Source organism: Aquarana catesbeiana, linkage group LG01 (assembly GCF_042186555.1).
Source record: "Aquarana catesbeiana isolate 2022-GZ linkage group LG01, ASM4218655v1, whole genome shotgun sequence".
Lineage (NCBI taxonomy): Eukaryota > Metazoa > Chordata > Amphibia > Anura > Ranidae > Aquarana > Aquarana catesbeiana.
The window spans coordinates 120,896,767-120,913,898 of record NC_133324.1 but is presented as its reverse complement, the minus strand read 5'-3'; the positions used below and the strand labels follow the sequence as shown (position 1 = coordinate 120,913,898).

The 17,132-nt window shown below is 41.6% G+C and overlaps 1 protein-coding gene across 3 annotated transcripts in view; it reads left to right on the top strand.

Moving 5' to 3' along the window:
• MAST4 (microtubule associated serine/threonine kinase family member 4) overlaps positions 1–17,132 on the top strand; it is an 865,092-nt gene that overhangs the window by 210,360 nt on the left and 637,600 nt on the right. For all 3 annotated transcript variants that reach the window (XM_073623363.1, XM_073623355.1, XM_073623371.1), the window contains exon 3: positions 5,027–5,148. In XM_073623363.1, the coding sequence (XP_073479464.1) occupies positions 5,027–5,148 (122 nt within the window). The remainder of the gene's footprint in view (positions 1–5,026; positions 5,149–17,132) is intronic.

The following is a 17,132-nucleotide window of genomic DNA, read 5'->3' as shown; positions in this document are numbered from 1 at the left end:
ATTCTTAGCATCTGTTAGCACCACGTGATCGGTGGAACACTTACACTTGGGGTCGGTATTTTCAGCTACTAAACTTTCTGGCTTTGTTACGCGTTGGACAGTCTGTTGGTTGACAGCTTTCGGGCTTCCCTTTCAGCTGAGTTTACATCTGTCCCCAACAATATGTTTGTTTTTTATCATCTTGAATTTTTTGTTATTTATGTCACTTGTCTTTTATATATGAATTTGTAACTTTTTACGATTATTGTTTATGGTCCATTTAAAATCCCAATATGAGGAACCCATTTTTCACTATATGTATTCAGGATGTGGTCCACAAACAGCATAGTCAGCTAGCTGTGGCAAACTTTCTTTCTGACACAGAAGTAATAGTTTGGAAATCTTCCAATGGGGACACTCATTCCAGTGACGCTGGTGATACCCTGGAATTCCCTCACTTTGTAGGGATTTCCTCTCACTTCCTGTTTTGGCTATCGAACAGAAAGTGAAGGGAAATATCCCCAGTGTAACACAGACGGTAAGGAAACATGAAAGTGTTTATAACCCTCCCTTTCCAAATGAAAAAAAAAAATACTTTGCCTCAAGTTCTACTTGAATTGATCATTGTAGTACTCCATGCCGCAGAAAAAATTTAAACACCATGCTAGAATGTTTTGGATGATTACCTGTTATACATGTATATTTCCAAATAAGCTTAAGCCCATATAAGATAAGAAACAGCCTCCATAGTTACCAAAAAATTACAGAACTGTATTAATTGAACATATAACACATTCTTATCAGGACTAAAAATGTATTAAAACCATTAAGGTTGGAGCAGTTTCATGCTATACATGTTATTACTTCGTTGCACTGGTAGGCCCTCCCACCCTGCAGTGGAAGCAATGGCAACTCTGTAGGATCAGTACCACCTGGTTTATTCCTTTCAGCTTTTCCCTTGCCTGCTCCATAGGATCGAGATGAAGGGATAGGGATTCTCATTGAACTGGATATCTGAGGACCAGTTCATAATACAGACTCCTTGCCAACTCTCTGTAAGCCTTCTGGATCATCCACATCTTCTGTCCCAAGAGCCAGTTCACCATCCTGCTTCTCAGCCACTGGCTTTAACATCATGGCTGTTGAAGCCCATGTCCTAAGATATAGAAGCCCATTGGATTTAGTCATCCCTACCCTCCTGAATGCTAATAAGTTAATTTGTGGCAAAGTCTGTCTCTTTTTCTCCCTAAGGTGGTTTTTTACCTTCCATCTCAACCAGGACATTAATTCCCTCCTTTATGTACTATTCTGAATTATCTCAAGAAAAATCCTTTTCAATGTCTTGATGTAGTATGCATTGCAAGAGTCTACTACTTGGCTTCAACCTCTTTTTAGCAATTGGATTCCTTCTTCGTCCTTCCTGAAGGTTCTTGCAGGGGGCTCCGTGCTTCTCACAGCACCATAGTGGATTAGACAAGTCCTCATTCGATGCCTGTGGTCTAAAGCAGGTGTCACTAAATGGCTGACTGGGGATCGCACCTGGATTTGAGGCACAGTCCTGTCGAGACTGTGGTCACACCACTTAGCTGCCTGTGTGGAAGTCCTCCAATCTGTTCTCGCCTGTCTGCTACTGCTGGGCAACCAGGCCAGAGAGCAGGAGGGTAAGGCAAGTCTGCAAGGAGGGTGGGAGCTGCCCAAAATTTCAAACCTGTGATGGGTTGGTGGGCCACTAGGTGGTTCTAGCAATCAGTCACTCACTTGTTGACATGAAAAATTGGGCAGCTCCCACCCTCCATTCAGACCTGCCTCGCCTTCCACACTCTGCTCTTCTGTGTTTAGAGTAGAACAGTGAATTGGGAAAAGGGGGGGAGGACTGTAATTGGACTGTGATTTAATGGGGCTGTAATTGCATGGGAGACTGCAATGTGAGGAAGTGGGCTGTGATTGAAAAGGAGGCTGATCTGTAGAGGGGGCTGTAACTACGTGGGAGACTGTAATGTAAAGGTGAGGATTGCATGGGGGACTGTGATGTGAGGAAGGATAGGCTTTGATTGTAAGGGGGAGTTGTGATCGCAAATGGAACTATAAAGGGGGGACGGAGGACACTTGTGTGAAGAGGGGTACTGTGTTGTGAAGGAGGGGATTGAGGATTCTAATGTAAAGGGGAGGCTGTGATATAAAGAGGGGAGGGGGAGAGTTATGATGTGAAGGATCAGAGTCCTAGAACAAACATGAGTTTCAGACTTCGGTGGGAAGAAAATTTTACTGACTGGACCTGAATTTTAATTCAGTACCCCTGGTCCAAAGGATTGGGCTCCTCCTTTGCCTGCTAAGCATACTTTACGGGATCTGTTAGTACTTCATAAGCTTTTTATCATGGGGCATCTTTCTCAAATTTACAAGGCTGCCACCTGGTGTTTTGTTGACGTTTGTTGTGTTTTTACAAGGTGGATGTTTAGGCTTCCTCTGATACCAGTTTTGGGTGTAAGGCGCTACAAGCTGCTCTCTGAATTCTGTCAAGCCTTTCTTGACCTGTCGATCCAGCACACAATGTGTCTACATAGACAGAGGAGTTATTTTTTTTTAGTTATGTTACTCACAGTTATACTTGCCTCTTACATATTCTACGTCACAAATAATTTTAAATTGGACTTTTTTTCTCCAGCTGGACTTGGGATGATGTAGTCACAACAGCCCATGGCTAATGCTTTTCTGTCCTGGGTTATATATACTGTACAGTTCGGACATGCATCAGCAAGGTGGGTCATTACTTCTCTCAGGCAAGGGGAGTTTCTTTTATCAGTAGGTACCTACACATCACCGTCTTCCCCCTCACATCAGTGCTTTTATGTTTTGCTGTGGGAAACCAATACTTCCAGTTTGTAGCACTACCATTGGGTTCTCCACTACATTCCGAAATGTTCGCAAAAGCACATGCCGTGTTCCTTACTTTTCTGTGGACCCAAGGCAGTCATATCAAGGGGTACTTAGATGACCTTCTACTTAGATTCCTAAGCCACAACCTTTTAGGCAAATGTCCAAAGGATGATTCAGTTACTTGAAAGCTTTGGCTGGTCAAACTTTCAAAGTCTTCCCTCCAGCTCTCACACTCTCATTCCAATTAGAATACCCAGGCCAGAATTTTCCTCCTCCTATAAAAAAATGTCCCACTGGCGAGTTCTTGGCTCCAAACGGCATCCCTCAGTGTTTCCTTCTATATGAGGGTTCTGGGCCCAATTGTATCCACCTTTGAGGCAGTTCCCTTTTCCCAGTTTCACTCTGGAACCACTAACTCAACACTCTCACATGGAACAAACAGATCCACTTTAGGATTGCCCTATACGTCTATCCAGCCAGACAAATCTATCCCTTGTATGGTGGATCCCAGACTCTGCCCTGGAATCCGTAAAGTCATTCCTTCCCATGCCCTGAAAGAAGGTAACAAGGATTACTGGCCGGGTTTTGGCAATTTTAAAAACGCTAAATTACTAAATGACTTGTATATCAATTTATATGTAATATGTTTCATTATATTTGGTTTTCCATTTAAGTGTAGCTTTGATTTTAGGCTCATACAGGCAGGCTTTTTTCTGATATTCTATCTTGTTTCTTTGTGTATAGCATACAGCATGCATACTGAACAAAATTCATCCCTGTTCCACATAAACAGTAAAATTCACTTTAGTGAATCATTCACTACACTACTGTGTTCTTTTGTTCTGTCTTCTATTACTCACGATATCATTTTTTGTAACAAATACATTCAGTCCTTATTTAACTAGTTGGCTGCCTAAATATTACATAACATTCACATCAAACATTAGGGTAATTTGAGGTATTTTTGAAAGGTATTTTTGAGAATATGGGCCAGAGTTGCCCACTGATAAAAGAATATAGTAAGGATAATATGGATATTCTGAAGAATATGCTGATCTTCTCTTCGAAAGTCTGGGAATTTGATCACATGTCGGTGCTGATCCTCTTTTTCAACAGGGGTCACAAGATCAAATGTCCAGGCTTTGGTTGTGTGAACATCACTAGAAGGAGCCAGGAACAGAATTTTTTTTTTTCCCCAGAAAGACCAATATTTTTTCTAACCCATCATAACGGTTAACATTTTGTAGCTGTAGGTTAAATGTAGAATAAAAGATGTGTGTCGTCTACACACAGCAAAAATACATGATATACATCACATGGGAAAACAGAACAAAACATGCACAGATACAAATCATCCTGTGTACTCTCCAAGGGGTAATCTGCCCTGATGCCCGACGCATTTCCAGTATTCAGTATTCAGTTACCTTTGTCAGGGGCTGAGAGTTGGATAAATTTACATAAATATTGATTCCAATGGAATGGTTCCATGTTACAGAGGCACCAAAGGCAATTAAATCCGATCGAATGTTACATGGACACCAGACTAAAATGATGAACGAATTTTTTAAGTGCACTGCTTCTGCAACATCATTGGATGTTAGTCGGAGGTACATGGGGCGGGCAGTCGTTGGAGCCCAAAATGTAGGCTAAGTGACCGATGGATGAATATCCAAGTGTCCCTCGGAAGGTGGATCTTGGAGGTGTCCCGGTCCGATGTGTGACGTGCTGCCTCTCTATCAGTGCCTGGTACTGATAGAGAGTGCCAGGCACTGATGAAGAGGCAGCACGCCCCCCTGCTGGTGCCCCTTCTGTTAGCAGGGTACGGTGATCCAGTGCTGCAGGCAGGCCTACTGCTGACTGCTGTAGTCACTGCCCCACTTATGATGCCAGCAAACTATGCTTTGGTCTTCAGGACCTGTGAAGAACCCATCGTTAGACAGCTAATAGGAATTGTCAGCATCACTAGACAATGACACGGAGACCCAAAGAAGTAGCCTCTTACTCTTCAGCAGTAAAGGGAGACTCGGGACCCAAGATTTAGTGAGTATCTGGGGCAATTTTATTAGAATATAAAAAAGAGTATAGGTCTGTTTTCTCCTTAATACTAACCTTTCTACAAAGGTCAAGAATGAATATATTAAGTAAATTCGTATATTTTTTTTTTTTGTAGGGCGCTACTTATTACCTCCTGGTACTCAACAGACTTGGCAAGCATCTACTGAAACCTCAAATCTTGTGCGAATGCGGAGCCAAGCCCTTGGACAGTCTGCCCCTTCTCTAACTGCCAGCTTGGTGAGTAATCCAATTTTCATGTGATTTTGATTTTGTACCTGTGCACCAGAACACTGCAAAAGCTATTTTAATAACTCAATTTAGATTTTTCTTCCAGCAGTTGCAAAATTGATTTAGAAGTTGTATTGTTTCCATGTTTTTACAAAGACACAGAATTATCTAATTTTCTAAGATTTTGCGTAAAATGTGTGTGTATCATCATAGCAACCACTTTCAACTTTAAAGTGTATGTTGGGTTAAAACCTTTTTTTCTAGGGCTGGATAAAGCTGGAAAGAATAAGAACTCATTTGAGGTTTTTACTGTTATCTGGAGAGGTTTACCCCCACTTCATGTCCTGCTGACAACGGTTTTATCAGACAAAGTCAGGGAAAATTTGCAAATGGAAGTTGGATATAAAATTCTTACAGGGTTTCTTGCCTTCCCTTAAGCTGGCCATAGATGGTTCGATTTTTCTTTTCAACCAAGGTCGAATCCCTCCCGTGCAGCTATTGTGTTTTCCCAGTCGGAGTTGGGGGGGGGGGTTACTGGCACGGGGGGGGGGGGCTGTCTCTGCCTGGAAAACAAATGGTAATAATTATTAGCGGCTATAGACGCTGGCAATAATCGCATGAAAAATCCGACATGCTGGTTGTACCGAAGTCAATCGATGGATCGACTTTGGTACAGTGCATTACACTGCTGCCATCTTGATATCCAGCGTTTGGCGATTCATCTCAGACTTCGGTAAGTATGAGGTCTCTGCATCAGGCCTCTCTTGCTAATCATTCTATCTGCCCCCATTTACCAACCACATACATTTATTGATCTTATTACTTACATTGCAGATACAACATTCATGCATCCGCCCCTGAAGAGCGAGCAGGGTCTCGCGAAATGCATAGGGCTTTATTGATGCTTATTTTATGCCGGTACATGCTGGGTATTATTGATGTCTGCATTATGTTTACATACTTCCCTGTCCACATGTATGTACATTTTATCATCTTATTTTGTATGTGTACTTACTGACCCAGCAACTTTCAAGTTTTATTGTTGCTCATTGATGTATAACATTTGTAATAAATCTTTGTATATTTACGTTCATCTGTGTTGTGTACATTGGCTATTATGCCTGGTAACTCACAATCATTGTTGTTACCGCTCAGTTACATAACATTTTGAAATGAATAAATTGATTTTGTCTCAGTGTTCAATGTGAACATTGGCTAAACCTCTCTCACCTCATCTAAAGTCCCAGGGCTATTTTTCTTGTTTTTTTGTGCACTATTAGGGATGGAGGTGTCAGAGGGGTCACACCAGACCTTAATCTTCCTTTTTTTGGTACAGTGAGCCTGCCCATAGAGGTTCAAATCTCGGCTGGTCCCTGCTGAACCGGCCGAGATTCGAATTGTGCATGGCCAGCTTTACTCTACTAGCATTTTTATTTCTGTTTGTATTGCTGTTAAAGTGTTCCCCTCAATTCCTGTCTGGTTAAACAGTGTCAGCAGGAAATGAAATCTCTCCAACAGAGCTTTAGAATGGCAGTAAAACCCTGATGGTTCTGACTCTGAGGGTTCTGACCATTCCCTACTGCTCTATCCAAAAAAAGTTTTTGCAGGACGTACATTTTCATTCTCAACTGTCACTTTGCCATCATGGTTTGTCAACACAAGATTGGTGGCCTCGTACACATGATCTGATTGTTGGAAGGGGATTGTGTGATGAGAATGTTGGCCTAAAATCCAACCGTTAGTACGCTCCTTCAGACAATTGATGTCCAACTTTTGGCCCACAAATGTTGCATGGCAGGCTAGTAAATTTTCGGCGGACAAAGGTCTGTTGTCAGATTTTTCCTGTCGTCTGTACACAAGTCCGTCACAAAAAAGTCCAATGCTCACCAAACACAACATTAACCGAAGGCGCCCTTTTGACAAAAGTCTGACGCTCTGTTGGCCAACAATCTGATCGTGTGTACGAGGCTTTAGAGAGTCCTTACATCTGAGGAAATGAGGAAAGTGTTGCACAGTCATCCATTGTGTCAAGTTAAAGATCAATTTTCAGCAGATTGGGGACAGCCAAACCATGTGAATGCTAATGTCTGAATGCTTGCCTTGAACTAGTTTATGGCTGTTTTTATTTGCCATAAATTGAAAAAAAAAACTTTTTTTTTTTTTTTTTTTTTTATAATAACATGCATATCTGAATTTCAAGCTAACCAGTTGTTAAAGGAACTCAACACAATGGTGTGTAATTTGAAAAGGTAACACTTTCTCGAAGTAAGAGATCTTTACTTGTAATCCTCTACCAGGCTTATAAAATGACTTGCATAAATGTAAACATGCCCATTTACAGGATCTGTCATTTGTTAAGTGTGCATACATTTGCAGTAAATTATACATAAATGAAAATGTGTTTGTTTCACTTCTCATAAAGTTTTTAGATTTATGCAAATATCTTTGGAGCGGAGGCGCTTCTCCTAATGAAGGTTGGCATCTTGTTGCACTATCATTTTATAAGTCTAGGTGTTTATAATTAAACGAGAAGACGCTGCAATACAGAAACTTCATTTTGTTGAAATATAAATTTGCTGTAGAAATATTCTAAGAAGCAGACCATGGAAAAAGGAATGAGATGTGGCCGTGGGTCCTGGTATTTCCCTCTCTTGGATTAAAATTAACCTGTTGCCATATAAAGAACAAAAAAGATATCTGGGCTTGGAGGTTTGAGCTGCCTATTCATACATATAGATTATTTCAAGGAATTCCAAAATGTAGATCGATTAGTTCTTGAAATGTCTTGTGCACTCTTGTAATTAAGTTGGCTCATCACACGACACAGCTATAAAAGCTCCATTGCTTGTTTGTCCATCTTTAGCTTAGAACCGCAGCCTGCACTCTTTCTAAACAAAAGGGCGGATTACTGTCCTTTAGATTTTAGATGGGGCAGACTGTGGCCAGTGAGAGTAATAAATTCCCCAGCATCAGTAGGGGTAAACAAGTCCCCATCATTTTTATTAATGAGAGGAATAGCACCACATTGTTTGTATCAGTGGGAGGGATGATGCCTCATCGTTGGTGTCAATGGGAGGAAGAGTACTTCATCGTTGGTGTCAGTGTAAAGGATTCGTGCCCCAAAGGCCAGATAAAGGAACGCAAAGGATCACATTTGGCCCATGGACCAGAATTTTGTCGATCACTGGCTTAGAACAAATTGCGGAGCTGGTCACCAAGCTATTGTCATTTAGTCGCCAGTTTTTTTCATAGACATGCCCAATAGGGCTTTCTGTTGGTAGTAACATTTATTTACATATCTATATGCTTTATAAAGGGCCCTCGGGTTCAAAACTGCCCTCAAAGCCCTCCGGGTCAAAACAGCCCTCGGGGTCAAAACGACCTTTGGGCCCTCAAGGTCAAAATGGTACTTGGGGTTTAAATGACCAAAAATGCACCTTTTAACTGATATGGGTACATTGTAAAACAGCTACAGTATGTTTCAACTGTAACCATATTTAAAAATCGCCTAAATTTATCACAAAAATTTTACTTGCATTTTTGACATGAGCAGTGTTGAATTTATGCTCGTACTGATGAGCAGTTAGGGGCAGGGATTACTTATTAGGGTTGTGCAGTGACTATTGCTCGCCTTTTCAGGGTGCCATAGCGTTAATTTGCAGATACCAAACTGATTGTTAAGACCTAACTATGAACATGTGCTTTCTGTACAGTCCGGCAACACAGGACTTTTATATGCTTTAAACTAATTTTTAGCATATGTACTTTGAGTCAGTGATCCAAGACCAGCATACTTTAAAGTGCTCAAAAAGTGAAGATTTTCTTTGTTATAAGGAACATTTACAAATGTTAATTGAACCTAATCAATATCCTGAAAATAATTGTGTTCCTCCTGAACAACCGCAATGCACTTCCTGGTATGTAAGGCCCCTCCGGTGCAGGCATCTTCCTTCTGGCTTCTTCCAGGTGCCAGTCTTCAGCATCTTGGGGTGTGTGTGTGTGGGGGGGTCCTTCATCCAGGCACGTTATCGCTGTGCTAGAAATGTAAACCGCTGCGCATATGCAGCTCCATTTACATTCTTGGATGAATTGCGAACAGGCAGGTAAGCGTATTTAATTGCATAGGAGAAATTGCATGTATCTTCTGCAATAAAGAACCTGCCTGCTTCCAGTTTTTAAATTTTTTGCGTTCACATCCATTTTAAAAGACAGCAGATCAGCCAGAAATTTTTAAAATACTGTCAGCCCCAACAGCCTAAATATTCCTCCAGTACATTAGATTTTGTCAAACAGTTGGCAGTATTAGAACCTGTATTTCTATAAAAGCATTTGGTGTCACGAACATGGACACTTATGGTGACCCAAGGGAGCACAGGTGGCCCATGCAGCCTGTCGGAATCAATGTACTGCTGTACTCTATTCACAGTGGTACTTAACGTCCAGGGTGGTATGCCCTCTATTCAGAGAGTTTGTTTTTTGGAGCATATGTCCTTTTATGCATATGGCCATGTACAACAGTAGTGGTTGAAACACCATACAGCTGCCATATACAGTATCTCATAAAAGTGAATACACCCCTCACTTTTTTGTAAATATTTTATTCTATCTTTTCATGTGACAACACTGAAGAAATTACACATTGCTGCAATGTTAAGTAGTGAGTGTACAGCTTGTATAACAGTGTTAATTTGCTGTCCCCTCAAAATAACTTAAAACACAGCTATTAATGTCTAAGCCGCTGGCAACAAAAGTGAGTACACCCCTAAGTGAAAATGTCCAAAATAGGCCCAAAGTGTCAATATTTTGTGTGACCACCATATTTTTTCAGCACTGCCTTAACCCTCTTGGGCATGGAGTTCACCAGAGCTTCACAGGTTGCCACTGGAGTCCTCTTCCACTCCTCCATGACGACATCATGGAGCTAGTGGATGTTAAAGACCTTGCGCTCCTCCACCTTCCGATTGAGGATGCCCCACAGATATGCTCAATGGGGTTTAGGTCTGGAGACATGCTTGGCCAGTCCATCACCTTTACCCTAAGCTTCTTTAGCAAGGCAGTGGTCATCTTGGAGGTGTGTTTGGGGTCGTTGTGTTGGAATACTGCCCTGCGGCCCAGTCTCGAAAGGGAGGGGATCATGCTCTGCTTCAGTGCAAACAAAGTGAGGTGGATTGAGCGCACTTTGGGTGAGGATGCAGCTGATAACCAGCACATAAATGATTTAAATAAAATCCATTTGGCAATGTCCATAAAAGCAGTAAAAACTAGTAGGAAGGAAGGCTGCCTGCTTGCAGATAGAAGTTGATCTGAAACGAAGTGAGGGAAAGAAAGCGGCGCCTTCTAAGCGTAGTATCTTAAAAATGTAATGGATTCAATATAAAAAATAGCGAATACACTCGCAAACAGATGAGAGAGACAGGCGTGTATAATGGGTGTCATTCGCACTTATCGAGAGGATGCAGGGCTGGGACTCGTGTGTACCGTGAAGCCGTCCTTGGTAGCAAACGCAGTGGTGGATTCCAATGCCTTCAGTATCCAGGGGAAGGGATCCATGAACACCGGAACGTCCTGCTGCGATGTCGTCACTTCCAGATTAAAGTTCAGCGGGAGGGTGCGCACGTTCGAAGCGGTATATATTATTCTCCCAGTCACATGATAAGCCAGAGATAAACCACATGGAGCACTAATGGAGATCAGGCTTGTTCAATTAACACAATCGAAACTAATATAGACAACTATCATCTATGCGAAAGTGAACTGGTGATGAAATGAGACTATGATGAAAAATTAAAGTTAAATGACAGGTGGTGAAAAAAACAAAAACCTGATAAATGAAGTATAAAGTATAAAAGGTGATAATGAAAAAAAAAGCTTCAGTATGTCACAGTACATGTTTGCATTCATGGTTCCCTCAATGAACTGTAGCTCCCCAGTGCCGGCAGCACTCATGCAGCCCCAGACCATGACACTCCCACCACCATGCTTGACTGTAGTCAAGACACACTTGTCTTTATACTGCTCACCTGGTTGCTGACACACACACTTGACACCATCTGAACCAAATCATTTTATCTTGGTCTCATCAAACCACAGGACATAATTTCAGTAATCCATCTCCTTAGTCTGCTTGTCTTCAGCAAACTGTTTGCGGGCTTTCTTGTGCATCATCTTTAGAAGAGGCTTCTTTCTGGGATGACCGCCATGCAGACCAATTTGATGCAGTGTGAGGCGTATGGTCTGAGCACTGACAGGCTGACCCCTCACCCCTTCAACCTCTGCAGCAATGCTGGCAGCAAAAGATAAAGACAACCTTTGGATATGACGTTGAGAATGTTCACTCAACTTCTTTGATCGACCATGGTGAGGTCTGTTCTGAGTGGAACCTGTCCTATTAAACCACCGTATGGTCTTGGCCACCATTCTGCAGCTCAGTTTCAGGGTCTTGGCAATGTTCTTAGTCTATGCCATCTTTATGTAGAGCAACAATTCTTTTTTTCAGATCCTCAGAGAGTTCCTTGCCATAAGGTGCCATGTTGAACTTCCAGTGACCAGTATGAGAGAGTGAGAGCGATAACACCAAATTTAACATACCTGCTCCCCAATAATACCTGAGACCTTGTAACACTAACGAGTCACATGACAACGGGGAGGGAAAATGGCTAATTGGGCCCAATTTGGACATTTTCACTTAGGGGTTTGCTCACTTTTGTTGCCAGCAGTTTAGACATTAATGGCTGTGTGTTATTTGTAGCAAATTTACACTGTTATACAAGCTGTACACTCACTACTTTACATTGTAGCAGTGTCATTCCTTCAGTGTTGTCACATGAAAAAATATAAAAAAAAATTTACAAAAATGTGAGGGGTGTACTCACTTTTGTGAGATAGCGTATTTCATCCTGTTATTTGACAGGCTGCTGGAGGCAGGTTCTACTTACTACCTGAGCACCAAATACACCTGGTTTTTATGATGTACTGGCAAAAGCACCCCTGTTCATGAGGCCGTATTGGTCTATTTTATAGAGACTTCCCTGCATCTAATTCGCATAGGAGAATGTGACTGGCTCCCTATGGACCGAATTGAGGCAAAGATTCTGCCCTGATTCGTCCCTGAAATGGAGAACCGCGGCCGGTTTATGTGTGAACCGAGCCTAAAAGTATAACTAAAGCCTTTTTTTTTGTTTTGTTTTGGATAGTGGAGAGGGTTTAGAATGCGTACCAAATTTTTTGCTGTCTGTGCCCCCTGTTAACCACTTGCCGACTGCGCTATAGCCGAATGATGGCTACAGCGTTGACGGCTAGTACTACTGGAGGGCACAGGTGGCAAGCTCTGTGATCAGTGTCCAGGGGACACCACTGATCACAGATTGAGGTAAAGGGACAATCAGCGGCTCTTTACCTTGTGATCTGTCCAATCACAGCTGATCACGGATGTAAATAGAAGCCGGTTATCGGCACTCCTTTTCTCATGCTGACAGCAAGAGGAAAGGAGAAGAGAGACGATAACCAGCTTCTCTCAAAGGGACATGCACACTGATAATCAGGGCCCACCAGTGCTGCCAATCAGTGTCATCTATCAGTGCCACCTATCAATGCCCACCAGTTCTGCCTCATTAGTGCTCATCAGTGCAGCCTCATCAGCGCACATCAGTGAGGGAGAAAAATTACCTGTTTCCAAACTTTTCTAACAAACTATTGAAAAGTGTTTTGTTTTTTTTTGTTTTTTTCTTTGTTCATTTAGCAAAAAATAAAAAACCGAGTGGTGATTACTATCAAATGAAAGCTCTATTTTTGAGAAAAAAAAAATGATAAAAATGTTGTTTGGGTACAGTGTTGCATGACCGCACAATTGTCCTTCAAAGTGCGACAGCGCTGAAAATTGACCTGGCCAGGAAGGGGGTAAAAGAGCACGGTAGCCAAGTGGTTAAGGAGATTCACTCTCTCTGTTTGCCCTGTTTACCATTATCATTGAAAGTGAAAGTAAAGTTAAAAGAAAAGGGGCAAATCTTCCAATGGGGACACGTTCTGGTGATCTGGGGGTCCACAAGGAATACCCTTTGCAGGAATTTCTTCTGGCTTCCTGTTTGGCTTGAGGACAGGAAGTGAAATCTCCGCAGTGGAACACAGATGGCGAAAAAATCTGACAGGAATTATAAATGTTCCTTCCTCTATCCAAAATGAAATAAAATGTTTTGCCTATAGTTCTACTTTAAGGGGAAAAAAAAGTAGTGTATCCAATAGAAACCATTTAGATTTTTTTCTCTTCTAGTTTTTGTAAATCCTCCCCAAATTTTTTTTTTTTTTTTTTTTTGTATCTTTTTCTCTTCTGGAGTAGAATTTTCCTTTTTGTGTGTGTGTGCTAGAGTCACAAAATTGATCAGAGTGGTGCCCTCAGGAAGCTATACATTGTGTTGTTCCAGGGATGATCAGGGACATTTGTCTTATTACTCATGCAAGAGATGGTTTGTTAAGTATTTTATGGCTTTGCCCTTTGTTAATTGGAATATATATCTCAATGCAATCTCATTGTGATACTTACACTAAGGTGTATTTTACCTTTTTATCTTCAATGGTGATGGGAAGGATATGAGCTGTTTGTGTATTAGTTCGGGGATTAACATGGTTCCAGTCGTTTCGCTAGCGCTGCTCTGATAATTCTCAGAAGAATATAGCAATAAGCAGAGTGTTCCATCAGAGAAATGCCTTTTTATCTGTGGAAAAACAGTTTACAATTCCTCACTTGCAGAAATACAGCTCATTATTTTGCATCCTTGCAAGATGTGCTGATTATTCAGAGTGCACTATTCATCTGATGATACAAATGTTATGGAAAAGCCTTTTAAACGTTGCATAACATTAGTTTTTAAGCGTTGCGCAGTGAATATATGCTGTGTCGCAGTGGGAGGTGATGCACTTTACATAAGGCCATTTGGCGGCTTGTTATATAATGCAGGTGACCTTTCTGCCAAATTCTTTAACCTTTCGCATGTCACGGGAGACAGAGGCAATGGAATTAAATACAACGTTAATCTTATCTGAATAAAAAGTCACTTTTAATACAAAGAAAATATTAGCATTAACTGGAGGGGGCCTCCACATCTTGATATAATTGTTAAAAGTATGCTTCTGTAAAGTGAACCTGTCGTATGCCTGGGCAATCCAAACTTGGTGCCTGATGAACAATAGGGAAGCAGAGGTTAGCCTCTATGAAAACTGCATGTCAAAATGATCAATAGATCCAGAGAGCAAGGCAGCTGAATTTATATACACAGGTAGGAGGGTAAAGATACTCCAGCCTAGAAAAATACACTCCAAAGTCCCTACAAGGACCTGGCCTACCTGCTCAGTTTCTCAGATAATTATCTTGGTATCCATCTAGAGCAGGGAGTCCAAAAATGGCCAGTTTGCTGTCTTTCGAACTTTAGGAGGGCCGGACTGTGGCTGGTGGGAGTAGAAAATGTCCTGGCGTCAGTGGCAGTAAACTATTCCCCATGATTGGTATCAGGGGGAGTAATAGTGCCCCAACATTGGTATCAGGTGGTAGTAATAGTGCCCCAACATTGGTGTCAATGGGATTAATAGTGCCCCAACATTGGTATCAATGGGAGGTAAAGTGCGTCATCACTGGTGTCAGTGCTAGTAATAGTGCCCCATCATTGGTATTAATGGGAGGAATACTGCTCCATCATTGGTATGAATGGGAGGAATAGTGCCCCATCATTGGTGTAATTGGTAGAAATAGTGCCCCATTGGTATCGATGGGAGCAATAGTGCCCCATCATTGGTTGCTGACAATGGGGGGGAATAATGCCCTAAGGGCCACATCTGGCCCCCAGGCCGCAGTTTGGAGACCACTGATCTAGAGTACCTGGCTCTCTTCACTTAAAATGTGACCCTGTAGCCAAATAAAAGGAAAACCTTTAAAAAAGAGGAGCTTTAATACATACCTGACCCACTACCTGTGCTTTTTATTTTTATGATCACAGGCAGAATCTTCAGCATCCTATACCTCTGGGTATGTCAGATGCCTGCTTCCTCTGCCACTTTGATTCTACCCATAGATGGTTACACTGCTACTGTGTCCAGCCACTCGGTTTCTTTAATGCCTACTTAAATGCCCTTATGATTGTGGATCTCTGCATACTGTATTGCTATATTTTTGTGTTTGTGTTATGCATTCTGTATCCTATGTATATTCACCCTATGTACTTTAGACCTATTCAGATCTACACCCCAATAAATATCTAAATTCATTGCAGCAAACTTTTACTACTTATACTTCTTATTACTCACGAGTAGGTGTCCCCTCTAAAGTCCCGCAAGAGGATCAAATTTCCATTTACTTAAATGCCCTTAGAGCACAGAGGACTTGTAGAATAAAAACATAGTAGTTGAATAAAAAGATAGCAGTTGACATTTTTTATGTTGCATAACATTTGCACAAATATATAATAAAAATGATAATCTAATAAAGAGACTTTTTAGTGCACACAAACAATATAATACCCAGTTTTTGGGTAAAATATAAAAGATTGGGTTGCATCCAGTAAATAGATACCAAACATGCCAAGTCTGAAAAGATTTGTGCGCCTGTGATAGCACAAAAAACAGTGGTACTTAAGTCTCCATAGGCGATGTTTAAAAGCCTTTACTACTCATCAGTTTAGAGTTGATCACAAGCTATGGCTCTAAAATGATCGCTCTCACTCTGGGGTTTGTGACGATAACCTGATGTGTGGTGCGATCGCAGTCTACATACAATATGTGCGCCTGTTTGCATTTGTTGCTATGTGCAGGCAACAGGGGGTTATAGTTATTTTTGTTTTGTTTTGTTTTTTGATACATATAATTTTTTTAAAACATTTTATTTATTTACTTTTGTATCTAACTTTATTGCTATCACAAGGGGTTAACAAACTTACATATGATGGCACTGGGCAGGTGACAGGTACTTTTGTTGGATAAATTGGGGGTCTATTAGACCCCAGTGTTTTCCCTGCCTTCCAACGCATCTAACCAAGCACAGATTTGCTTGGTTAGATACTTCCCTCACTGTATCAGCCAGGGAAACGATAGCTCAGAAACCAGAGGTGACAAAATCATTGTCACTTTTGGTTTCATTCTGTGCAAAGGGGATTGTTGAATGGATGTTCCTTGAACTCCTGAAGCCGGTGGATGTGGTCCCAGGCTCCCGGTAAGAGTGAGTGAGCCTAGGAACCATGCCGTGGGGTCCCAGCAGTGGGGCGGACTACACCGCTTGCACTGTAAAAAACCAACGGGTATTTTTCGTATTTGCTGAAAATGTTTATAGCTTGAATATAAAAGAAAACAATAAAGCAATCTCATCTAAGCTGCAATATATTACGTTTTTGTTCCTGGAAGTATGTGCCCTGGAAGTATACGGATAAGGACCACTGCATTTCCTCAAACTTTTCTCATCTGCACTGCGGTTCTACCTCAGTAGTTTAGAAAGCACCAAAGACAGCAGGGCAGCAAGAGAGCCAGAAAACCAACATTTTAAGAAGAAGCCTTTGTGTTTTCCTCTTGACAGGTTTTCTTTAAAAAAGAAATCCAGGCATGGTATATTTTTAAATTGTTACATTAATTCAGCTTGGACATAACTATATTTATACCATACCTGGGCAATGCCCCTGGAAGCTGGATTTCGCTGAAGTGGACACCGCTATTCCAGTGACCTCCACTTGCTTCCAGGTCCTGTGCTGAGTGGCGGCCTAAAGCCTTATTAATACAGGAGGCTAGCCGATCAGCACGATCACCATTCAGAGAATGCTTTGCACTTTTTGAATGAATGCAAAGCATTCTATGACTTAAGGAGTTGGTGAATGTGACACCACCGCTTCACCTCGTCCATTCAGAGAGCGCTTTGTATTTTACTCAGAAGATACAGAGCCCATTCTAAGCAGCTAATCCTCTGGTCTTCACAATGTAGCAGGCAAGTCGCTCAGCACTGGACCCAAAAGTTAGTGTAGATTGCT